We start from the raw sequence: 27,174 nt of genomic DNA, 5'->3' as shown, positions 1-27,174 counted from the left end.
GATTACAAGCACAAATATTGAAAGCACTCAGTCGAGTAACAGAGGTCATAAAGATCACATCAACGACGCGGGTCACCGCCGTCAAACGCGTTAATGCCTTTGCAAGGCATGTAGATACATATAAATAATAAAGATTCAATTTTTATTCGTACACACGCCTGTTAAAAAATACATACATATATATGTATTTGGATTGATAAATGTGGGTACATTCATTATACGTATGAGAAAGAAAGATTGGAAGAAAAATGTCAAAATAAGTAATCGGAAAAACATACATACATAATTCCTACATCCATACTATACCATTTATAGAAAGGTACAATTTACTTGAGATTAATAGTTCCGGGTGCATAAGCGAATAAAATATTAGGTCTGTTCGATAACCCAAAACTGTGTACAAATTTGTACAAACTTGCTCAGTAAAAGAGAAATGTGAAGAAGTTGCAAGTACTTGCAAGAACTAGCAAATACTTTTTACTTGCGAAGTTATCGAACAGGCCTATTGTTGCGGTGTGTTGTGTATGATATCCTGTTTTAGTTATTTATTTCCGCTTTAATATCGAATGAAAAAACGTTGTTCTTTGTGTTAAAAACTTCGAGTTGTATCTTCTTTATGTATAAGAAATGATCCATGATTATGCTTGAAATAAAAATAAAAAATGGTGGCGTCTATTAAAGGAACAACAATCAGAAACAAAAATTACATGAAAAGTGTCAATTAAAGACTTTCGTAATAAAAATGAGGTTATACATGTATAAGACGTCATAATATTTTCTAATTAATAACATTTAACGTATTAAAAGAAAAAGTGGACAAAAGGTGCCAAGTCATACGGAAATTAAACTTCGAAATGGAGTAAACGGACACACAGACAGTATTGGCAAGACAATAGCAAAGTTACAAACTATTTTCACCAATACATTCATAATTTTCTCTATACATATTCAAAAATGTATAAATGTATTTGTGAAAAAGGTTTGTATTTTTGCTATTGTCTTGCCAATACTGGCATTTGTAAACGCCGGGTAAAGCACCCCCACAGTACATTTTTATTACAGTGTTTTATTTAACTTGCTTTGGTGTCCGTTTAGTTCAAATCTGGTAACTCATTTTTAACACAGTTGCAGTTGACCAATCGGACTAAAACTTTGCACACTTTTCAGATTTGGATGACAATACATGAATATGAAATCAAAACGAATATTGGTCCATTTTTAATATTTTTACAGTGTTTTTACGGTGTTTTATATAACTAGCTTTTCAAATCTGGTAACTCATTTTCCACACAGTTGCAGTTGACCAATCGAACTGAAACTTTGGACACTTTTCAGATTTGGATGACAATACATGAATATGGAATCAAAACCAATATTGGTAAATTTTTATAGTGTTTTAACGGTGTTTTATTTAAACTGCATTTCAAATCTGGTAACTCAATTTTGACACAGTTGCAGTTGACCAATCGGACTACAACTTTGCACACTTTTCAGATTTGGATGACAATACATGAATATGAAACTAAATCCAATATGGGTCCATTTTTACCTAGCCCCCATATAGCGGTACCACCCAATTTAGTTCAAATCTAGTAACTCATTTTTAACGCAGTTGCAGTTGACCAAACGAACTGAAACTTTGCACACTTTTCAGATTTGGATGACAATACATGAATATGGGCCCAATTTTTCCTACAGCCATATGGCGGTACCACCCGATTTTAGGTATTTTGAGGATTTTATCTTCATTTTTGCCCGAATTAGCTGTCATTTGGCATTTTGGATTTCCAACGATACAGACATTTCCCCACCAAAAATTGTGAACATAGGTCCAGGTTTTGGTATAGCCCTCTTATAGCGGTACCACCCGATTTCAAGTATTATGAGGATTTTATCTTAATTTTTAGGCCGAATTGACTGTAACTTGGCAATGGGACCCCACATTGGTACAGAAACTTTCTCTCTAAAAATTACGGACATAGGTACTTGTTTTGGTATAGCCCCCATATAGCGGTACCACCTGATTTCAAGTGTTTTAAGGATTTTATCTTCATTTTTAGGCCGAGTTGGCTGTAACTTGGCATTTGGGACATACTCGTAGGTACAGGTTTATTTATTTATTGGTACGGAAACTTCCCCACCAAAAATTGTGGACATTGGTACAGGTTTTAGTATAGCCCCCATATAGCGGTACCACCTGATTTCAAGTGTTTTAAGGATTTAATCTTCATTTTTAGGCAGAGTTGGCTGTAACTTGGCATTTGGAGTCCCCAATGATACAGAAACTTCTCTACCAAAAATTGTTGACACAGGTCCATGTTTTGGTGTAGCCCCCATATAGTGGTACCACCTGATTTCAAGTGTTTTAAGGATTTTATCTTCATTTTTAGCCAGAATTGGCTGTAACTTGGCATTTTTTATTTTATTTTTTTAAGACAACAAGGTTGTAATTTTTTTGTATTTTTCTTTTTATTTATATCCTTATTATTGGAAAACCGAAACATAAGGAATTCAGAATTTAATAAACAAAAGTGAAAATTTAATAAAAAAAGTTATTTAAAAAATTTAGATACAGTGTTTTATCTATAAATGCACTAGAAACTAGAAAATAATTTTTCGCTTAGCCTCAATAATATTCTTCATGATGGAATCTTTTAAATAAAACGATTGCCGTTTTATTTTGTCACCATTTTTAATTTAAATGCAAGCGTTTTATTTAAAAGATTCCATCCTGATGAAGAATATAATTATTGAGGCTAAGCGAAAAATTATTTTCTAGTTTCTAATGCATTTATAGATAAAACATTGTATGTTAATTTTTTTAAATTACTTTTTATTTTTAACTTTTTAGTAAATTTTTTGACCACTGAGAATCCCATAACCAAATTACAGCCAATTTAGGCCGAAAATGTAGATACAAAATTTAAAATACCTGAAGTCGGGTAGTACCGCTATATGAGGATATACCAAAACCTTGACCTATGTCCAAAAATTTTGGTGGGGAAGTTTCTGTACTATTGGAAACTCCAAATGCCTAAGTACAGCCAATTCGGACTAAAAATGAAGATAAAATCCCCAAAATACCTAAAATCGGGTGGTACCGCTAATGGGGGCTATAGGAAATAAGGGACCCATATTGGTTTTGCTTTCATATTCATGTATTGTCATCTAAATCTGAGAAGTGGGCAAAGTTTTAGTTCGATTGGTCAACCGCAACTATGTCAAAAATGAGTTACTAGATTTGAACTAAACAGACAACAAAGCAAGTTAAATAAATAACTGTAAAAAAACAAGTGAGCCAAGGTTATAGTCGGGTTGGAGCCGAATATGTGATACCCTACACCACTACCCCCGTGCATAAGCTTTTGACTGGTAAAATTCAAAATATTAAAATTTTGGATAGCTTAGCGCCTTTGCTCTGAATGTCTTCATTAATACATGTCGATTTGGTTGAAACGCATTTAAGTTCATCGTCAGTACAACTCAAATATAAAAATGTACGCCAATCATCAATAGGCTTCTTTCTCTGTGAGACGACCCCCATCAACCCCCAAAATGTGCGGATCCGATCGAAATTGTGTAGTGTGACCACCTTTTGTTTGACCACCTATGACAACCTACTTCACATCGTTGTAAAGGTGATATTTTCTACTTTCCTTGCAAGGTTTTGCTTTCGATATATCTCTTACAGAAGAAAGATATTCGCTTTGAAATAAAAGGTTGGCCTTTTCTCCCAATAAGTTTTTTCACATTCCGACCCCTGAATAATATTCGACCATTACCAAAACCTCTGTGCGACCCCCATTAACACCCAAAATTTCGTGACTATGCAATCAAAATTGCGACGTGTAGCGAGATTACAAAAAAATCGATATCTCCGTTATTTGGCCACCTACGCCAACCTGCTTTACATCATTGTAAAGATGGAATTTTCTACATTCATAGTCAGACTTTGCTTTTGGACGGTCCCCAACCAAAGCTGTGATATTCGTCATTATTATTAAAATCGCAAAAATGAAAAGTTGTGTTCTATTGCGTTGCGTATCCTTTATTCTGGAGGACACACGCACATCTTATAGGAATATAGGATATTAAATTATTGATTATTTCAGGCGAAATAAATAATTTTCGGAAAATTTAACAGAAATCCCCAAAATACTGAAAATCGGGAGGTACCGTTATATGAGGTCTATTCCCAAACGTGGACCCAGGTGCACAATTTTTGGTTAAAAAGTTTTGTGACCACTAGGAACCCTAAGTACCAAATTTCGCTAATTTAGTATGAAAATGTGGCTTAAATCATCAAAATACCGAAAATCAGGAGGTACTGGTATAAGGGGCTGTACAAAAACATCAGCAGTTATTATTTATATTCATCCAAAAATGATGTTACAGCATCTTGTTGTCAAATACAAAATCGCCTAGATTGAAAAATTAGCAAAAGAACGATTCACAGAAGAGTGGTAGAGCCGGCTTATTCAGTCGATAACCAGCAAAAAACCTTTCATATCGTCCAAAAAACGAAAAAGCCAGACTTGAATTCGCCTAGATCTATCTGAAATGGGGTATCCAAAAATGGAGGACTGTGTTGTTTTCTGACGAATCTAAGTAGATTTTAAAGGATTCGGATGGCATAAGGCTTAGATCAAATGGGCAACGGTTAAATCCTAAATATTGTAAGGGCACTGTGAAACATGAAGGCGGGATTGTACCAATTCATAAAATTAATGGAATTATGGATCGTTTCAAGTATGGTAACGTATTAAAAGGCATGATGGTGCCTTATGCTGTAGAAGAGATGTATCTTAGATAAATATTCGAGGAAGATAACGAGCCAAAACATGTATCGAAAGTGGTTAAGCAGTGATTCCAAAACAATTCGACAGAAGATCTCCATTGGCCCGCCCAATCCTCTGATCTTAGCCGTCGATTGGGACTTGTGGGAGATCGTTAACTCAAAAATCAACCGAAAAGAATGCAAAACCAAAGAAAATTAATTTGAAGCCGCAAAAATAGCCTGGGAGGCAATATCGTCTGCAATAATTAATAATTTAATATCCTCTATGCCTAAATGATGTGCTTGTGTCATCCAGAATAAAGGATACGCAACGAAATATTGATTTCAATAGTTTTTGTTGTACCTCGAATCATGGGCGTAGCCAGGAATGCTTGTTTTTTTTTTGGGGGGGGGGGTGTCGAATGCTTGTTTTCTTCCGGATTTCTTTCGAAGGTGCTCTGCTTCTTTACGGCCCGTTGTGTGACGCGTTGCGTGCTGAAAACAACAACCCATGGCACAATAATACAGGGGAAGCGGCAAAAACAGCTGTTCTTCATACCAGTTGTCAAAATGCATTATTGTGAATAAAAACACATACAAAATGTAAACAAGCAATTCACAATAATACATTATTGATTTCATGTAACACCTTCTTATGCTATGTTTACATTTACAACTGTCAATTACATAGCTCAAACGTCAAATGAAATCCAATTGATTTCAGATGAGTTTTCATTTGACGTATACGAAAAGGAATTGACAGTTGAAATCGAGTGGATTTCGTAAATGTAAACATAGCATTATTCCGGCATGCAACAACCATGTGATTTCGCGCGGAATCAAGCAAAATTTATCATGATTTCGCATACAAAAATGAAATCATCTCATTTCGTGATTTCAGCGAAATCACCATCAAAATCTCAGTACACATATACAACCCTGTTTTTGCCTAAAAAAGTACCAAAAGTTGCGACACTTTTCACGTATCACAATAAACAAGGTGGATGGTCAATTACTACAACAAAAAAATTTAGTATCAAAATTTGTAAACAATGCTTTTGTCATTGTTTTCCCGTACTTTTTTAATTGTAATGTTAGAAAAAAGAGCGAATTGTCAAAAATTGCTTCCCCATACAAATTTCTTAAAAAATACGGGAACGGAAAAATGACGGAAATTGCATAAATTTCAAAATCAACGTATCAGCTATCACTTAAGATGCCAATGAAAATACTTGCTGCTAGTTTCTACTAGGCCAAAATTGTATAGCAGAAAATAGTAGAAGAGGGTGTTCGTTATTCAGCGCTATTTTTGTTTAAAGATAAGTGCAAGTCTTGCTAGATTTCGGAGTACAGGAACGCATTTGTAGCACTAAACGGGAAAATTACTACAAGTAGCACTATGTTTACATTTACGAAATCCACTCGATTTCAACTGTCAATTCCTTTGCGTATACGTCAAATGAAAACTCATCTGAAATCGATTCGATTTCATTTGACGTTTGAGCAATGGAATTGACAGTTGAAATCGAGTGGATTTCGTAAATGTAAACATAGTATAGTAATATTTTGCAGGTTCTGAACACAACTTTTATCTATTAAAATTTATTATTATGATGTCTCAACGATAAAATCATTTTTGTTATTTTTTCCTTTGTTAGTACTATACACAATTAATACAATACATAGATAATTTTACGATAATTTTCCAAATAAAGTTGTAAAGTTCTATATTTTTATATTTTTGATGATTAATTCAATTTACAACAACTTGTGAAAGTATTTACGCAGCTTTTGAGTCCATTCTGTCGACAATTTAAAAACACAAAATAAGAAAACAATCAACTCCGTTTACATTGTTAAAAAAATTCAATTAGCTAAAATACTGTTACGAATGTAACTGATAGGTTTAAGTTAGTTTAGTTTAATTTCCGTTAATTTAAAAATTTGAATTGTAACGTAAAGTTTTTATTACGCAGTTACTTTATTTAAGCAACAACAACTACTATGTAGAACTCTCTTCATTATTCTAGATGTTACTTTACCTTTCATTAATGTGCTTTTATTTTGTTTTGCCATAATCATGTAATTATTGTTTAGTTTGTTACTTCTTTGCACTTGTTTGTTGTTGTAATTACGTTATTACTGTGCTTGTCGTCCAATTGTATTCCCCCATGTATGTATGTGAGTATGGTTGTTCGCTTAGTGCGAATGTGCGTCTGTGTGTTCGCTGCACAGATTCGAGGTGTTGCCATATGCTCTAGATATTTCTCGAACAGGGAGACTATGGGATATAAATACAGGGGAACTGGCAAGGACGGAGTAGTGGTGTTTTAAGCGTTGGACTGAACAGATCGGTTAAAGAATAGCTGCGTGCTAACTAGAGACTTGCTGTGTGCTTTGTAATTAAAGTCGGTTCCGAATAAGTGTAATAAAGTAAATAAAGCATTGTAGAAACGTAATCTAAAACGAACCCTGTTTTATTTGGTACAAATCGTACTGGGGAATAAAACAACGTCTACACGGACATTAGTTAAATCTAATTCCGTAACAATACTATGAATTTTAGCACCAACCGAAAGTCGTACTGCAATTATAAAGACAAAGTATTTGTTAATATTGTTACGGAATTAGGTTTAACTAATCTCCGTGTAGACGTCGTTTTATTGCCCAGTACGATTTGTACCAAATAAAACAGGGTGCGTTTTAGATTACGTTTCTACAATGCTTTAATTACTAAGCACACAGCTAGTATCTAGTTAGCACGCAGCACTTCTTTAACCGACCTGTTCAGTTCAACGCTTAAAACACATGCTCTGTTCCTTTACTTGCCTGAGGTTACCATTTCTTACCATTTTTAAACTGTAAAGTGTTCCCTTACTTTTAATAGCATACAATTTATATTATAGCAGTTTACCACTTTTACCATTTTCTGCCACTGTTACCATTTTTAAAAGTAAAGGAACAGACCAGCAAATAACTCGTCATTGCGGCTTCCACCCGTATTTATCCCCAAAATTCCCTCGTTCAAGAATCCTCTAGAACACGTCTGGCAACACCTCGAATCTGTGCAACGAACACACAGACGCACTAAGCGAACAACCAGACTCACATACATGGACGAAGATCAATACAAGTGGACATGCACACTAATGACGTAATTACAACAACAAACAAATGCAAGAAATAAAGAAGTAGCAAACTAAACGATAATTACATGATTATGGCAAAACAAACAATAGCACATTAATGAAAGGTAAAGTAAGAACTAGAATGATGAAGAGAATTCTACTGGTAGTTGTTGTTGCTTAAATAAAGTAACTGCGTAATAAAAAACTTTAAGTTGCACTTCAAATTTTTAAATTAACGGAAATTAGACTAAAGTAACTTAAACCTATCGGTTACATTCGTAACAATATAATAAACCCTTGTGCATATTCCTGCTTTCAGTTGAATCGATTTAGAATATTTTTAGCGTGTTCTGTACAACTGTATAAAATATGTCGCCGCTTGCTCTGAAAAGTTCTCCTATAAACATGTTTGAAAGAACAGATCATCTGGAGAAGTTTTCCAGCTTTACAACCACAATAGATGATTTATTGTTTATGATTGGACTACGTTCTAGCGAACCAATGTTATTGACACCATTAATAAATATCAGTGACAGAAAATATTAACCTATTATGCTTGAAGTCAGAGTTTTGGTAAAAAGAACAATGCTTACCTTGGCCAATACATTATTCGTCAGGTAGTAACAACTCCATTAAACTGTAAAAATAAAGCAAAGATTCATATCTGAAAGATAAGCCCCACACCCTCACTGATACACTGATGCGTTATGTTTTACTATTCGTGTATTAGACCCATGGTGGAATAATAAGGTGTAACGCCAAAAACAGCTGATCTTCATACCAATTGTCAAAATACGTTATTGTGAATAAAATCACATACAAAATGTAAACAAGCAATTCACAGTAATGTATTATTGTGAGCAAATTTGACGTTTGACATGGTTTGATGTAACACCTTCTTACTCCACCATGATTAGACCAGAAGCGATATGTAGGGCTCTTTCGCTATATAAGGTCTGGAACCGCACAGAACTTGTTGCATCTATAAAATAACACTCTTCTAATACATGTTATGCTTTCGTTGGTATTGTTTTGATATTCCAAAACATTGCTCTTGAATAACATTTCTTTATAGCGTTTTTAAACATTTTTTACATTTTTTAAACTTGACAGTATATAGGAAAAATAAGCTTACTAATATTTTTCTCAATCGAATAGAGAGTTGGGACACTAAAAATTAACTCATTTTGAAATTCGTGGATTAAATTATCCTCAAGAAAATAAGTTTATTTTAATTTTCGAATTATTTTAAATATTTTATATGTTTTTTTTTCTTTTTAACACACATCCGTGCTATAATGCACACATCAAAGTATTGGACAGTGTTGTAGTTTTAATTTTCGATACGTGCTAAATAGAAAAAAAGTTTTTACAGCGTTTTATTTAACTTGCTTTGGTGTCCGTTTAGTTCAAATCTGGTAAACATTTTTAACACAGTTGCAGTTGACCAATCGGACTAAAACTTTGCACACTTTTCAGATTTGGATGACAATACATGAATATGAAATCAAAACGAATATTGGTCCATTTTTAATATTTTTACAGTGTTTTTACGGTGTTTTATATAACTAGCTTTTCAAATCTGGTAACTCATTTTCCACACAGTTGCAGTTGACCAATCGAACTGAAACTTTGCACACTTTTCAGATTTAGATGACAATACATGAATATGGAATCAAAACCAATATTGGTCCATTTTTATAGTGTTTTAACGGTGTTTTATTTAAACTGCATTTCAAATCTGGTAACTTAATTTAGACACAGTTGCAGTTGACCAATCGGACTAAAACTTTGCATTTGTTGACGTTTTCAGCTACATTTTCAGACCGATTTGGCTATAATTTGACATTTAGGGTTCTTAAGTGTCAATAAACATATATAACAAAACTTGTGGACATAGGTCCACGTTTTGGTATAGCCCCATATAACGGTACCCCCCGATTTGCGGTATTTTGACGTTTTTAGCTACATTTTCAGACCGATTTAGCTATAACTTGACATTTAGGGTTCTTAAGTATCAATAAACTTATATAACAAAAGTTGTGGACATAGGTCCACGTATTGGTATAGCCCCCATATAACGGTACCCCCCAATTTACGGTATTTTGACGTTTTTAGCTACATTTTCAGACCGATGTAGCTATAATTTAACATTTAGGGTTCTTAAGTGTCAATAAACTTATACATATAACAAAAGTTGTGGACATAGGTCCCCGTTTTGGTATAGCCCCCATATAACGGTGCCCCCCGATTTTCGGTGTTTTGATGTTTTTAGCTACATTTTCAAACCGATATAGCTATAATTTGACATTTAGGGTTCTTAAGTGTCAATAAACTTATATAACAAAAGTTGTGGACATAGGTCCACGTTTTGGTATAGCCCCCCTATAACGGTACCCTCCGATTTGCGGTATTTTGACGTTTTTAGCTACATTTTCAGACCGATTTGGCTATATTTTGACACTTAGGGTTCTTAAGTGTCAATAAACTTATATAACAAAACTTGTGGACATAGGTCCACGTTTTGGTATAGCCCCCATATAACGGTACCCCCGATTTGCGGTGTTTTGACGTTTGTAGCTACATTTTCAGACCGATGTAGCTATAATTTGACATTTAAAGTTCTTAAATGTCAACAAACTTATATGACAAAACTTGTGGACATAGGTCCACGTTCTGGTATAGCCCCCATATAACGGTTCATTTAAGTTCATATTTTCGTATAGCCCAGATACCTCCGAACTAGCAGCTGCTAATGACAGTTGAAGTTCAAACGTTGTGTACCGATTTTCGATTCTACCGATTCTAGCTAAATTTTTAACCGAATTAGGAGTTATTTGACATTAAAGGCTCCCATCAAAAACTGTCAACATAGGCCCATGTTTTATTATAACCCCTATATAACAGTACCTCCCAATTTTTAGCCCACCAAAAATTGTCAACATATGTACATAGTTAGATATAGGCACCATAAAAAAGGGCCTCCCGAATGAAGCATAAATGTACATAAACATTATCTGACATTTTAACGTACCCACTTAAAGTTGGGGACAGGAATGAAAAGTAATTATTCCATTTTAGTTCAGAATATTTTATGGTGGAGGGTATGAAAAGTTCGGCCCGGCCGAACTTATTGGTTTTTTACTTGTTTTAATTTACAATTATGAAACTTCAAAACATATGTATGTATTTATATTTCATATTTTCTTTACATTTTTGAAAAATTACATTGACATTAGTATTACGTACAACAACAAATTTTTATGTGGTTGTTGTATCGATTGTTGTACAACAACACTTGCTTTTGCCTGTAATAATTGTACCATGATATATGCATATGAAATCAAAACCAATTTTGGTCAATTTTTACAGTGTTTTAACGGTGTTTTATTTAACTTGCATTTTAAATCTGGTAAATCATTTTTGACAAAGTTGCAGTTGACCAATCGAACTAAAACTTTGCACACTTTTCAGATTTGGATTACAATACATGAATATGAATTCAAACTCAATATTGGTCCATTTTTACAGTGTTTTATTTAGGTTAGGTTGCGTTTCAAGTCTGGTAACTCATTTTCCACACAGTTGCAGTTGACCAATCGAACTGAAACTTTGCACACTTTGCAGATTTGGATGACAATACATGAATATGAAACCAAAACTAATATGGGACCATTTTGTCCCCCATATAGCGGTACCACCCGATTTAAGGTGTTTTGAGGATTTTGTCTTCATTTTTAGTCCGCATTGGATGTAACTTGGCATTTGGAGTTCCCAATTGTGCAGAAACTTCCCCACCAAATATTGTTGACACAGGTTCATGTTTTGGTATAGCCCCCATATAGTGGTACCAACCGATTTAAGGTGTTTTAAGGATTTTATCTTCATTTTTAGCCAGAATTGGCTGTAATTTGGTATTTTAAGTTCCCAATGGTACAGAAACTTCCCCACCAAAAATTATGGACATAAGTCCAGGTTTTGGTATAGCCTTTATTTAACGGTACTACACGATTTCAGGCATTTTAAAGTTTTTATCTACATATTCGACCTAAATTTACTGTAATTTGGTTATGGACTTCTCAAACAATTTATTTACTGAAAAGTTAAAAATAAAAGATAATTAAAAAATTAAGTTCCATAGTTTTATTTATAAATGCACTTTAAAATAGAAAATAATTTGTCGCTCAGCCTCAATAAGTGCATTCTTCCACATGATGGAAATAAAACGCTTGCATTTAAATTAAAAATGGTGGCAAAAATGGTGGTGAAACGACAAGCGTTTTATTTGAGAGATTCCTTCATGTGGAAGAATATACTTATTCTTTTATTGTGAAGTTGAGTTAATTATTTTGTCATTTGGTTTCATAAAAATAACTTTTACGCTTCTGACGCATTTAATCTGATTTAAGTTTCCAGAATTGACCCTATCGAGCCCTTCAAAATCCAGAAAATATTAGGCCCTTCCAAAGTTCCATTAGGGAATAAATGAAGATTACCAAAATAACCCAAGCTTTGACGCGTCAAACGTAAGAAATTTCCTATTTCTTTAACAAAATAAGGACTTTTGTATTTCTTGTCATCCTACTGGAGGCCTTTAAATATTAAATCAACGAGTGTTTTGATGTAATCCGGCGATATTTCCCCATGGTACCGCTTACGTGTAATTTTAAAATAAAATAGGCCTCTATTTAACATTCTTTCGATTTTTTTCTGTAATTACTCAATGGATTTGAAGTCTAGACAGTTCAATGAGTTATCCCAGATTCATAGGAATCAAAAATTTGTTAACAGAATTCTGAATGGCCGACCTTCTGTAGGCCTTGCTTGCAAGTTTTCAATGAATAACAGAGAGTTAACAAGCCGCTTTCTGTAACAATTTGTACAAATTGTTGCTAAGTCCCAATTTACATTAGGCGAGTTTACTTGCTGCAATTGTCAGTTTGATGGAGAGAGAGGTGAGGCATATGGTAACCCTTTGCCTCTGAGCCCCCTCTCTCAACTACAAACTGACAATTGCCGCAAGTAAACTCGCCTAATGTAAATTGGGACAAACTGTTGAGTAACCAGACAGATGCTTGGCTTACATTTACGAAATCCAGTCGATTTCAACTATCAATTCCTTTGCGTATACGTCAAATAAAAACTCATCTGGAATCTATTGGATTTCATTTGACGTTTAAGGAATGGAATTGACTGTTCAAATCGAGTGGATTTTGTAAATGTAAACTTATGCCATGTTTATATTATAACCTTTTGCAGGGTTAACCAACCTTCTTTATGAGGATTTATATGAAATATAAGCAATGGAATTGACATTTGAAACCCAGTGGATTTGTTAAATCTGGTTATATAAACGTACTATTAATGAGGATTTATTTGACTTATAAGCAAAGGAATTGACATTTGAAACCCAGTGGGTTTGTTAAACCCGGTTATATTTAAACGTACTATTAGTGTAATTTTTTGAGCTACCGACAAATGTCGGTAAAATTAAAATGCTTGTCAAAGTTTTTACGTACTTTTCAAAGGAGGAAAATTCGTTTAAAACTTTTGAATGTTGGATGCACAGTCTATACAGTCGGACACTCAGCCCAAACTACCCTTGGTTGGATGTTGTCAAACGTAAATTTCTGAAAAAATTTTTCTGCATCAAATTCACACCACAGCACAAGGTCGATGCTGTGCTTGTGAAATCATCGCAGAATAGCACATAGCCAAAGCCATGGTGGAATAAAAAGGTGTAACGCCAAAAAGAGCTGATCTTCATACCAGTTGTCAAAATGCGTTAATGTGAATAAAATCACATACAAAATGACATGATTTGATGTAACACCTTATTTCACCATGGCCAAAACATTAAAAACAAAAATGGTAACTATTGCTGTGCTGTGCTGCAAACATTTTTACATGAAATGCTTTCGACCATGCTGTGGTTATGATACTTTTACAGCACAGCATATACCAATAGTCATGAGTCAAAAAACGATTGCTATGCTGTGAACAAATCGTGAGCAGTTTTAATCTACGTTTTTAATCTCGTAGGGATTTAAAGCCTATGTTCTTCCGTATCAAACACAGAAAAAATTATGTTTCTAGCTTTTCGCGAATTGATTTTCTAATCATTTTTCCAATAGTACTATGAAAAATGGGCATTTTATTTCAGTCATCAGGATAGAACAGTCGATTTATTTTCGCGAATTATGGAGATATTAATGCCAAGTTTACACTTGCGCTCCAAAATCCACTGGATTTCACGAAATCCTGAAATACACCCCGATGTTTACATTTATTTTTTGTTGATTTCAAACATATCACAATGATCAAGGTAGATGCATATGCGCAGCTGATCGCACACGAAATTTCAAAACAAGTTGTTGTAAATTGAATTAATCATCAAAAATATACGACAATATAGAACTTTACAACTTTATTTGGAAACTTATCGTAAAATTATCTATATATCGTATTAATTGTGTATAGTACTAACAAATGAAAAAATAAAAAAATTATTTTATTGTTGAGACATCGTTATAATAAATTTTGATAGGTAAAAGTTGTTCTCAGAACCTGCACAATATTAGTACTTGCAGTAGTTTTTCCGTTTAGTGCTAAAAATGCGTTCCCGTACTTATCTTTAAACAAAAATAGCGCCGAATAACACCCTCTTCTCCTGTTTTCGCCATACAATTTTGGCATATTAGAAACTAGCAGCAAGCATGTTCATTGGCATCTAATATGATAGCTGATTCGTTGATTTTGACGTTTATGATGGAGTTTTTGCAATTTCCGTCATTTTTTCGTTCCCATATTTTTTAAGAAATTTGTATTGGGAAGCAATTTTTGACAATTCGCTTTTTTCTAACATTACCATTAAAAAAATACGGGAACACAATGAAAAATAGCATTGTAACAAAGTAATTTAATATTTTTTTCACATTGTTTACAAATTTTGACACTAAAAATTTTTGTTGCAGCAATTGACCATCTACCTTGTTTATTGTGATACGTGAAAAGTGTTGCAACTTTTGGTACTTTTTTAGGCAAAAGCAGGGTTGTATATCATGTGTACTGTGATTTCGATGTTGATTTCGCTGAAATCACGAAAGGAGATGATTTCATTTTTGTATGCGAAATCATGAAAAATTTTGCTTGATTCCGCGCGAAATCACGAAACGCCTTCGAAATCACGAAACGACGCCAAATGTAAACTAAACATAACGCCGAATTTTCTTTCAGTCGATAAAGCGGGGCTTTCTTAACATTTTTCACCAAAACAACGATATAAATAATTCCGCGGACGCCGAAATAACAGCGTAAACGGGGTTAAATTGACAGATAATTGAAACATCTCGGAATATCAATAAGAGTCGCGAAGTTATGTCATATTTCTTCACAATAACATAGAATATGACACAGACAACCTCGACGGATACATTCGAGTGCTGCGGATTCTGATAACATGGAACATTTTCAAAATAAGTATGAAAAACATCAAAATTTCTTATAAAAACCTTGATGTTTTGTTCAATAAAATGATTTTTCCGCGAACAAGTCTGTTGTTTAAAGGTTTGGAAATATGCTCCACATTTAGAGGAAGATAATCTGATATGAAAACAACCGCTATTTTAATACAGTGAGCAAAATTTTAGTACTTTTTAAAAGCAACTTACGCAACCTAAAACCTCAATTTCCATGACTGTGTTTTCCCGCGAAAACGGGGCTTTTGCATATGCGAGTTCAGTTAAAAAATCGACTAATTCGTAAAATTCGGTATGGAGAGCATAACCTGGTCCATTATTATTGGAACATAACACTATAGAGAACCGTCGCGGACGCCGAAATAAGAACACATATAAAATGCAAAGTCCAAAGAGTGTGTTCAATTTAAAAAATGTGCTAAAATTTCCCTCAGTGTATTAAAATAGCGGATGTTTTCATATCAGATTATCTTCCTCTAAATGTGGAGCACATGTCCAAACCATAAAACGGCAGACTTGTTCGCGGAAAAATCATTTTATTGAAGAAAAAATCAAGATTTTTATAAGAAATTTTGACGTCTTTCATACTTATTTTGAAAATGTTCCATCTTTTCAGCATCCGAAGCACTCGATTGTATCCGTCGAGGTTGTCTGTGTCATATTCTATCTTATTGTGAAGAAATATGACATAGCTGTGCGACTCTTATTGATAATCCGAGCTATTTCTATTATCTGTCAATTTAAACCCGTTTATGTTTGGTTTACATTCGGCGTCTTTTCGTGATTTCGAAGGCGTTTCGTGATTTCGCGCGGAATCACGCAAAAATTATCATGATTTCGCATACAAAAATGAAATCATCTCATTTCGTGATTTCAGCGAAATCAACATCGAAATCACAGTACACATGATATACAACCCTGTTTGTGACTGAAAAAGTACCAAAAGTTGCAACACTTTTCACGTATCACAATAAACAAGGTAGATGGTCAATTGATGCAACAAAAAATTTTAGAATCAAAATTTTTAAACAATGTGAAAAAAATATTAGATTACTTTGTTACAATGCTATTTTTCATTGCGTTCTCGTACTTTTTTAATGGTAATGTTAGAAAAAAGAGCGAAATGTCTAAAATTGCTTCCCCATACAAATTTCTTAAAAAATACGGGAACGAAAAAATGACGGAAATTGCAAAAACTGCAGTAAATCAACGTATCAGCTATCGTATTTAGATGATAATGAACATGTTGCTAGTTTCTACTATGCCAAAATTGTATGGCAGAAAACAGGAGAATAGGGTGTTGTTTGTGACTGAAAAAGTACCAAAAGTTGCAACACTTTTCACGTATCACAATAAACAAGGTAGATGGTCAATTGATGCAACAAAAATTTTTAGAATCAAAATTTTTAAACAATGTGTAAAAAATATTAGATTACTTTGTTACAATGCTATTTTTCATTGCGTTCTCGTACCTTTTTAATGGTAATGTTAGAAAAAAGAGCGAAATGTCTAAAATTGCTTCCCCATACAAATTTCTTAAAAAATACGGGAACGAAAAAATGACGGAAATTGCAAAAACTGCAGTAAATCAACGTATCAGCTATCGTATTTAGATGATAATGAACATGTTGCTAGTTTCTACTATGCCAAAATTGTATGGCAGAAAACAGGAGAATAGGGTGTTATTCGGCGCTATTTTTGTTTAAAGAGAAGTGTAAGTCTTGCTAGACTTCGGAGTACGGGAACGGGTTCTATACACAATTAATACGATATATAGATAGTTTTACGATAATTTTCGAAATAAAGTTGTAAAGTTCTATATTGTCGTATATTTTTGATGACTAATTCAATTTGCAACAACTTGTTTTGAAAATTCATGTTCGATCAGCTGCGCGTATGCATCTACCTTGATCATTGTGATATGTATGAAATCAACAAAACAATAAGTGTAAACACCGGGATGTATTTCAGGATTTCGTGAAATCCAGTGGATTTTAGAGCGCAAGTGTAAACTTGGCATTACGCTGTTATTTCGGCGTCCGCGGAATTATTTATATGGTTTTATTGGTGAAAAATGATTAGAAAGCCCCGCTTTATCGACTGAAAGAAAATTCGGCGTTAATATCTCCACAATTCACGAAAATAAATTGACTGTTCTATCCTGATGACCGAAAATAAATGCCTATTTTTTATAGTACTATCGGAAAAATGATCAGAAAATCATTTCGCGAAAAACTAGAAACATAATTCTTTCTTTGATTGATACGGAACATCATAGGCTTTAAATCCCTGCAAGATTAAAAACGTAGATTCATTCGTTTTGGGATAAATACGCTAACATTAACAAAAAGTTAAGTGTTCTATTCTACTGACGTGGAGTGTATTAACCCAGCAGTCCCAATTAAAGATGTTCAGTTTTTCCAAACGCTGAAGAAGTGACAATAAAATTTATTGTATTAAAAAGGTAGAAGTTACAATCAATGAATTAATTTTTCACCTCCAAATATCTATGTTTCAAGAGCCTACAGTTATTAAATTATTTTTATATTTGATATATTTTATTATACCCTCAGCATTAATGCTAACGAGGGTATATACACTTTCATACGGGCAAAATGTGCCTCATCGAAATAATGGTTTTAGACCACAAGTACCCAGCAAAATAAATTGGAAGTAGTGCAATGTGGACTAATTCTGTCACGGCATGTTTTGATGCAGTTCAACCGGAGTCGTGAAAAAGGCACTCCAGTCCTCACATTTTAACCGCATTTGGATGCAATCCAAAGAATCACATCCACTTGTCACATTTTAACAACATCCGGATGCAGTTCAACGGAGTCGTGAAAAAGGCACACCAATTCCTCACAATTTAACTGCATCCGGATGCAGTCCAAGCGGAGTCGTGAAAAAGGCACTCCGTTCGCTGCATTTTATTAGCAGTTGTTAGAGATCCCTACATGTACATAAATCAGATTGTACATCTCTACAGGCAGCGGCATACATTTTCCAAAAAGAGATAAGCGTGTTAACATTTCCAAACATTTTTGTTAATACAAACTAAATAATATTTAATATTTAAATAATATTTAATTTGTGAACATTTTTCCGGCAACTCACGAAAAGAAAATTTCCGAATGGAATGTTGGAGAACATGTCGAAATCTTAACTGGTGATGGGAAGACAACCCATTTAGCAAATGAAGCAAAAACAGTTCAGCTTGGAACAAATGCAAGCGGAGGAAACACGCATGTTTGCGATTGAATTCAATGGAGAATTTTCATAATTTGTGTTAATGTAATAAAGTTGTTAATATTTTTGTTTTACACAAATAATAAATGCATTTTATTTGTTCTGGCATATTTTGTAATGACTTGCACAATTTCCGCAGAATGCCTGTATCAAAACACGTGATTTGAACTGCCTCCTATTCTACCCCAAAGGGTTAGTTAAAATGCAATGCCAAAGGGTCAGTTAAAATGCAGTGCCAGAGCGTCAGTTAAAATGCAGTGCCAAAGGGTCAGTTAAAATGCAGTGCAATGGAGTGCCTCTTTCAGTAGTCACGCTCTTGTAAAAATCATGAGTGAAAATGCATAATTTGATGCACTTCCATATCACTTGTACATATCATTTAACTGCCTCTTTGGAGGCAAACTTTTTGCTGGGTATGTTTGGACGAAATGTGTTTCAGACAATTTGGAGTCGATTGAGCAATGTCGTCCGTCTGTCTGGCTGGAGCGCACGATAACTCTCGAACGGATGAACCGATTCGGTTCAAATCGGAAAAGTTCAGTTTAGGGCCATCTCTCGAATCGCTTTGATTTTTGTTTTAGCAACTTGGATTCACCGCCCCCAATAAGACGGTCCAAGTTTCATCAAGGGCAAGTCCATACTTCCTGAGAAAATAGCCTGAAAGTTGCAAAAAACCCCTATGACACCGTGTGAGGTGGTTGGAACGCAAGATAACTCTCGAACGGATCTGCCGATTCGATCCAAAATTTGGCCTTAGTAATATTTTGTCGAAACATAGTTTAAGTTCGAAGATAAGCCATATCGGTCCACTCCTTCAGGTATCTCCCCCATAAAAGTTCACAAATGTTCGGACAAATTGTTCTGTAAGTTGTTCGGACTATATTTGTCCACCCCATCCGGTACCTCCCACACAAAATTTCGGGTAAGTTCACTTTAAGACCTGATATGGAATCACGTTGATTTTTGTTGAAGTAACTTGCATTCGCTGCCTCAATTACGATGGTAAAAGTTTTTTCAGGGGCAAGTCCATACCTCTTGAGCAAATAGCCCAAGGGGTGTAAAAAACCCCTATGGCGCCATATGGAGTGGCTGGAGATCCATTCTTTTTAGTATCTCCTCCGCAAAACTTTTGATCTTTAATCCTAATCAACATTTTTGTCGGTTCAATCGCCCAAACTTTTTAAAACCCCCTAAATACATACGTTGTCTTTTTTTTTAATGTTTCAATATACACATGCTGAGGGTATATCTCTGTCGGCAAAGCCGACTGATACTTTTTTTACTTGTTTTTATATTTAATTTAAATGATCATTTTTAGGACGATAGCTCATATTATTCAATATTTATTTGTTTGACATTTTATTTTCTTGTTAACCCTGCGTTTACAAATGACAGGACAGTTGAGTTCATGTATTGATTGTCAAAATCGCACAACTTGCCTGTGTGACGTAGGCGTCCCGACAACTGCAAAAACAGTTTTAAAATTTTGAATGAAAATCGTCGATTTCTTTTTATTTTCCGTTCACATATTTTGTTTTCAACACATTTCAATTATTATTTCACCTATTTTTACAAAAATGCCAAAAATTTGTCTTCCTTACTGTCTGTGGAAAAATGATGGACAGCTGGGAGACAAACGACAAATGTATGTATGTGTTAGTAAATCAGAGTTGTATTTGAAGGCAAACTGTCTGGTGTAAACGCCTAGTAAAGAGGTTTTATGTTGTTTTTGTAAAGTTGTTACTAGGCGTTTACACCAGACAGTTTGTCTTCAAATACCACTCTGATTTACTAACACATACATATATTTGTCGTTTGTCTCCCAGCTGTCCATCATTTCTTCGAAGACAGTCGGGTTAACAAATTTTTGACATTTTTGTGAAAAAGAAGTGAGATAATAATTCAAATGTGCTGAAAACAAAAGAATATGTACAAAAACAAAATATGTAAATGGAAAACAAACAAAAAATTGATGATATTTATTCATAATTTTACAACTGCTTTTGCAGTTGTCTGGACGCCTACGTCACACAGGCAAGTTTTGGGTTTTTGACAATCAATACATGAACTCAACTGTCCTGTTATTTGTAAACGCAGGGTTAGTTGTTGTAATTCATGTACGTACCTTGGTTGCTTGGGTTTATGAGGTAAAATAATAAAGGATTACCAGTTTCATATTTAAATTATGCCGCACTTGCTCTTTATTTTTTTACACTCGACGACCAGGCAATATGCAGCAAATTGTCACAGGGCCATTATTATATATTTTCTCTTACTATTGGATGGATGTGAAAACGCAAAATAAATCAATTATGGGACATTAAAAATATAATGTTCACATTAAATGTTAATGCCAAGAATGTCCTCATTGATATTTAATGACCACTTTTAACTTTAATTTAATTGGAACGCTATAAATTTGGTCGTAAAATCCAAACTATAATAAAGGAAGACTTATAGGAATAGGGCATAGAGTTCCTTCCCTGATTTTTTTAAAAATTTTCCAATCAGGTAATTTTTAATATTTTTTTAAGAAAAAACCTTTCTACTAGATTTTTTCATTTTAATGATTTGAGATAGATGGCTGAAATTTTGTACACATATGGGCAAATCCCAGAAACAGTCTACCAGCAAAAAATTTTTTTATTTTATCCAAATTAATTTATTTTTTCACAGAAGATTAGACTGGATATCTAATTTTAGAAATATGTTAAAAACTTTTTTTTTCTATCATTATTAACACAAAAATTATTACTAAATTCTACCCTACCTCAGGTTTTTTAATTTTATACAAAAATTGTACATTTTTTACATGTTCATATTATTACTTTAGTGTTAACATAAGTGGTAAACTCAAAAGCTATATTGTTATTCACTCAATTCTCTTAGATTTTGACAGAAAATATTATGTTTTACTATTTTGGAAAAAGTGAAATTAGGTATGAAAAGACAGATCCAAGTGGTGTAGCGTTCGTCACGAAAAATTATGTTTTTTTTATACTGTGGGCAGAAATTTCTTTTTTTTTAATTCATCTATAAAGTTAAATTAAATTAATATCCTGCTTTTAAGGAAATAGAAAAAAATCTACAATAATAAAAAATAAAAAAATTACAGTGCATTAATTTCTGTAGCGTTCGTCACGATTTGAGTTGTCCCAAAAAATAAAAAAAAAATTGCCTTTTAATTCTGTTTTCACTTTCTCTTGTATTCTATTTTTGTTTTATTCTGTTTTCGTAGCAATTTGAGTTCAGTTAATTGTTAAGAAATTAAAAAAATGAAATGATATTTCAAAGTCATATTTATTTTCTGATGGATGTGCAAGTCGATTTAAAAACAAATTCATTTTAAGTAGTATACCCTTTTTCAAAGAATAATTTGAGTGGGATTTTTTGCAACTGCTCACGGAAAGGGTGCAGTAGACGGAATCGGAGCTGTCGTAAAGAAAAAAATTGGAAAATGGTAAAAGCTCCGAATATTGTTCTTAATAACGCCCATAATTTTTTTTAACTTGGCAAAAATGAATACAAATGGTATTTTCATTTTATATATAAGCAGAAGTTATATATAAAAATCAGCTGGAATTCTTTCGAAGAGATGGGCTAACGTTAAGAGCATTCCCGGAATTAAAAGCAAATATTATTTTTCGTCATATAACAAAAATGCGCTCGAAATCGCACTAACGTCAGATTCATTAAAACATAAAAATAATAAAATAATTACAATAAAATAATTACACTGTTTTTTATTTACTATATACTGGAAAAAATGTAGCGTGCATCACGTAGCGTGCGTCACATTAGGTTCGCTGATTTTGCAAAAAAAATACAAAATTTTTTGCCCAAAAATAACTTGTTTTAGAATACTCTTATACTCATCTTTCTTTTAAAATTTTCATTTTGTGTGCTTTATTATGCAAAATTTGCTAAAAATTATGAAAACATAGCACAAGGTCGGAAGCTACTTCCACTTTTTGTGGCGTGCGTCACAATAACTTATAATCAATTTTTTCCGCTATTATACTTGTTAAAAAAAATTGTTTTATGGCATTTGAAAGTGCTCTCAAATTCTATTAAATACCATGTATAGATTCAATGCATCTATCTGGAAAGTTCAAAAAATTTTAATATTTTTGCCCGAAAACGCGTACAAATGTAGCGTTCGTCACGCAGGATTTACCCATATCGTAATATTTATTGGAATATTAGAATATTAGATGCAATTCGAAGGTGGTGCTTATAGGTCCACTCCTTCCGGTACCTCCCGCACCAAAAATCGATAATATTAGCTAAAATAGTACACGCGATATTTGTCGCTTCATACGCTTAAAATTGTCATAACCGCTTAAATATATACGTTTTTGGAAAAAAAATGTTTCAATTCACACATGCTGAGGGTATATCTCTGTCGGCAAAGCCGACTGATCCTTTTTTACTTGTTTTAACAGGATTGTATATCATGAGTACTGTAATTTCGATGTTGATTTCGCTGAAATCACGAAATGAGATGATTTAATTTTTGTATGCGAAATCATGATAAATTTTGCTTGATTCCGCGCGAAATCAAGAAACGCTTTCGAAATCAGGAAACGACGCCGAATGTAAACCAAGCATCAAAATCGCTTTATGTCGTCGAGATATAAATTGTATACAACAATGGGGGGTCTACGACGAATACTTCGCGGTGTTACATGAATTTTCGGAAAAAGAAGCTTATAATGCCCTTTTCACATTGTAGGGCATTATATGTAGGGTATAAATATGTCCATGTTTACATTAGACAATTTTCATTGCGGCAATTGCAAGTTTGTCGGTGAGAGAGGGTGTTGAGAGGCAAAGGGTTACCATATGACTCACCTTACTCTCCATCAAACTGACAATTGCCGCAAGGAAAATGGCCTAATGTAAATTGGGACTATGGACTATTATACCCTAGACAGACGGCAGAGTTAATTTGCATTAAAAATTCCTTAATGTGAATTAACTTTTTAACCTGACAGACGATAGTTTCTGCATTTATAAAACAGCTGTTTGTGTTGTTTGTTTGTACCCAGCAGACCATTTCATAAAGTTTTACAAAAGTTCTCCAAAATATGCGAAACAAATATACTTTCAACCGTTGACATTTTCACCACGATAATGCAAAAATAAATTTAATTTATTCGCGATATTTTTGAGTCTTTTTAATATTAAAAAATGTCGCAAAACTCTAAAGGAACATTTGAAGAAGATATTATTTTCGATAGAATTGGTATGGTGGGTAATGAAATGCTTGTGAAAATAAAAATTTTAAAAATAGATTTGATAGAAGGCGCGAAAAACGATTAGCTGCTAGTCTATTCGAGAAAGACCACTACTTATTTGAAAGAAACGCGAAATTTTCTGATTTGTTTTCGTTTTTTATTTTCTTAAACATGGAAATTTGACAAAAGACAATTGATTTTCAATGCAAATTGTGTCTCAGAGCATGAATATGCTCTCTCTCCTACATGAATATGGGCTCTCTTTTACAGCATTGCCATAATGCACGAATTAATTTGAATTAAGGCAGTTAATGCAAATTAACGCTGCAGTCAGTCTAGGGTATTATAAAGAAAATATTTTGCATTTCAAGTTTTCATAGAATTAAAATCCATATTACGTATTTGAAACATTTTTCTTCCAGAAAACAATCCAAAACATTTTTATTATACATATGTATGTAGTAAATCCAAATATTGTTTTCAGATTATAGAATTCGTATTACGCGAGCTTTGAAACAGTAGAAATATGGAAGTTACCAAAATTAATCAATTCTTTACGTGCACACTTATCTGGATTGGACTTGTTGTGGTCATTCGAATCGGCAGGGTTCAAAGCGGCCAAGTACGACGGATATGGATGCAAGATCATTGTCGGGATGGTGTTTGTGGCGGTATTGTAATTGAGCGCACTGACTATGTCATAATGTCTCAGAGTGCAGTCGAAAAACACATAATACTAAATTTTGTGAATTCTAGCATTGCAAAAATACCACATCTGATGTTTGATACGTTTCCGAATCTACAGGTCTTGCGAATGGAAAACTGTTCAGTTGAAACTTTTGAGAGACCACAGTTCGAAGGGGCCAGCAATTTGATGAATTTGTTTCTCGGACACAATCGCATAAAGGAAATTCCGCGGAACACATTTTTGGGAGCAGATAATCTCAATGTGTTAATGCTAAATCACAATCGATTGGAAGCGTTGAATAACAATAGCTTTCAGAGTTTGAAGGAACTGAAACAACTCTCTCTAGAAGGTAATAAGCTCGAGTCCCTGCCTTCGGGTGTATTTGTGCCGTTGCGGAAATTAATCGATATTAATTTGGCTCGAAACCGGTTGGAATCATTGGCAAGAGGTATATTTGACTCGAACCTCAATCTTACACACATTTCCTTAGCGGGGAATAATTTCAAGTCATTTAAATCGGAAGTATTTAAGGTCCATCGGAGGATTGTATTTTTAGATCTTTCCGATAATGTTCTACATGAATTAACGCTGAACTTTTCGGTATTGGATACGATTGTAGCCAACAACTGCGATATGCGGAAACTGACCACTAACGCCATTGTCAAGGAATTAGAACTGCGCAACAATTCCCTAAGAGACATACCACATATTCCGAATGCATCGAATATGACTGTGTTGGATTTATCACACAACCCTTTGGGTTCTCTGCAAGGTAGTCCATTTCGCCGATTCACCGAATTGATACGTTTGAATCTAAGTTCTACAGGCCTCCACGATCTGGATGAGGGTATTTTCAAGAAACAGACTCATCTCAAGTCGCTTGATATTTCCTCAAATTCTCTTTTCACGCTTAAAATTACAATGTTTGATCATCTGAAGGACCTACAGTATTTCTATTTTCAGCAAAATAATTGGAATTGCGATTTTTTGCAGTTGCTAATGACGTCGTTTGTGAAGCGACGCGACATTTCTTTCATGGAAGACTCTATAGCTCCAGAATTGGTTGACGATTACATTGATGGGATGGCTTGCTGGTACGAAAACACCAAAAGCTCCAAGAAGTGTGGGGGAGACGGAAGCTCCCTTACCGATGCTGCCTTGGAATTAGCAATCGTTCGTAACGATATAGACCGCATGACTCAAGCTATCGAAAGAAAATTTATTAAACTCTTTCAGATATTGGAAGATATAAAATTAAGAATATAATTAAATATTTGTGCCGATACACATTTTGCAGACATCCATATGTATATAACATACGTATAAGCATATATCCATACACTAATAAAAGTATCGACACAAAATTCCTCTCACTGACTGTGAATTGAAACCGTTGCATATGCACTCAATTTTTAAAATAGCAATAACTATAAATTTTTAAACTATTTATTGTGGCAAAAGACAATATTTTGCTATTATTTGGCCGGATCTACATCCTCATATAAAAATATTCAACAAAATATTGAATTTTTTTGTCTATACATTTATTAGTCTATGATATACCTACATACGTCTACATTTATTATACTAAGCGCAGAACCTAAGCATGCATAGTCATGCTAATAAAAAAAAACAAAAAAAGTATTTTATAATATACCAAGAATATGCTACAAAATCATATTAACCGAAATTTCGACGTAGTTATTAACTTGTTATCTATGTATGTGTTTAAATAAAGTTACTCTGCAATTTGCAAAAAGCAAAAAAATATATTTTTTTTATTATTAATTGTAGTCCGCTACTTCTGCGAGAGGGCGCTCTTGGACTTGCCCTCTTCGTGTTTTCTTTCATACTACTGGCAGAGATGGACTGTCTGCAATTATGACGTATCTGACATACATTTCTGACGTATATTACATACGTCGGAAACGTCGTAAACCTAGCCAAACAAACAAGGTTTTTGACAGAATGAACAACCGAATTTTATAACCTAAAAATCGAAGTTTTTTCATAATATGGTCTGTTCTAGTACTGCAAGTATCTACTAATTTTTACTATTTTTTCCGATAACATAAAGGAAAAAATGTTTTCGTAGTAAAAATAGTAGCTTCTTGCAGGTTCTGGAACAGAGCAATAATAAAACTCATTTTATTATTACTATTTTTTGAGATCCTATTTTGTCTTATGCCAGACTATGAAAATTTTCAATAGAAAATTATTTGTTATTCTCTTTTCATTGACGTCCACACACATATATGAAATCAAATGAAAATTTTGATATTTCCCTTGCTTAAAATTGGTTTGAGAGTTACGAATTTAAACACAAAGAATAATTTCAGATTACAGAACCTTGTGTACAGAGTTTCACCCCCTTCACACCTCTTGCCTATAAACCCATTTTCACGGACATGAACATTTTCAAAGTCTGGCATAAGACTTCATTAAAAAACAGGCATAACAAGATTTCACTCTAAAATGTACATTTTATATATTTTTTTATATTATATGAACATTATACATATGTATGTTTCTTTATTACTTCATCCGCAAATTCTTTGAATCATACGTAAAGTAGTGGTAGTGTTCGGAATATATTGTATCCTATCCAATCCAA

The 27,174-nt window shown here is 33.7% G+C and overlaps 1 protein-coding gene across 2 annotated transcripts; it reads left to right on the top strand.

Moving 5' to 3' along the window:
* alrm (astrocytic leucine-rich repeat molecule) lies at positions 1-27,174 on the top strand. 2 transcript variants are annotated; one of them, XM_073981282.1, is made up of 2 exons: positions 1-202; positions 24,357-27,174. In XM_073981282.1, exon 2 carries the CDS (start codon positions 24,399-24,401, stop codon positions 25,824-25,826), a length of 1,428 nt encoding a protein of 475 aa, XP_073837383.1. In that variant the 5' UTR covers positions 1-202; positions 24,357-24,398; the 3' UTR covers positions 25,827-27,174. The 2 variants fall into 2 exon arrangements, with proteins under 2 accessions (XP_073837383.1, XP_073837462.1); XM_073981361.1 differs by having other exon boundaries at positions 24,335-26,332.

This window comes from Musca autumnalis, unplaced genomic scaffold (genome assembly GCF_047663935.1).
Source record: "Musca autumnalis isolate F117 unplaced genomic scaffold, ASM4766393v1 scaffold_1, whole genome shotgun sequence".
Lineage (NCBI taxonomy): Eukaryota > Metazoa > Arthropoda > Insecta > Diptera > Muscidae > Musca > Musca autumnalis.
Note: the sequence above shows the minus strand (reverse complement) of the source record. Positions and strands in the feature narration are given on the sequence as shown.

Bases quoted from the DNA above. Each gene is read 5' to 3' on its own strand.
- alrm (XM_073981282.1), top strand. From the start codon at position 24,399: ATGGAAGTTACCAAAATTAATCAATTCTTTACGTGCACACTTATCTGG.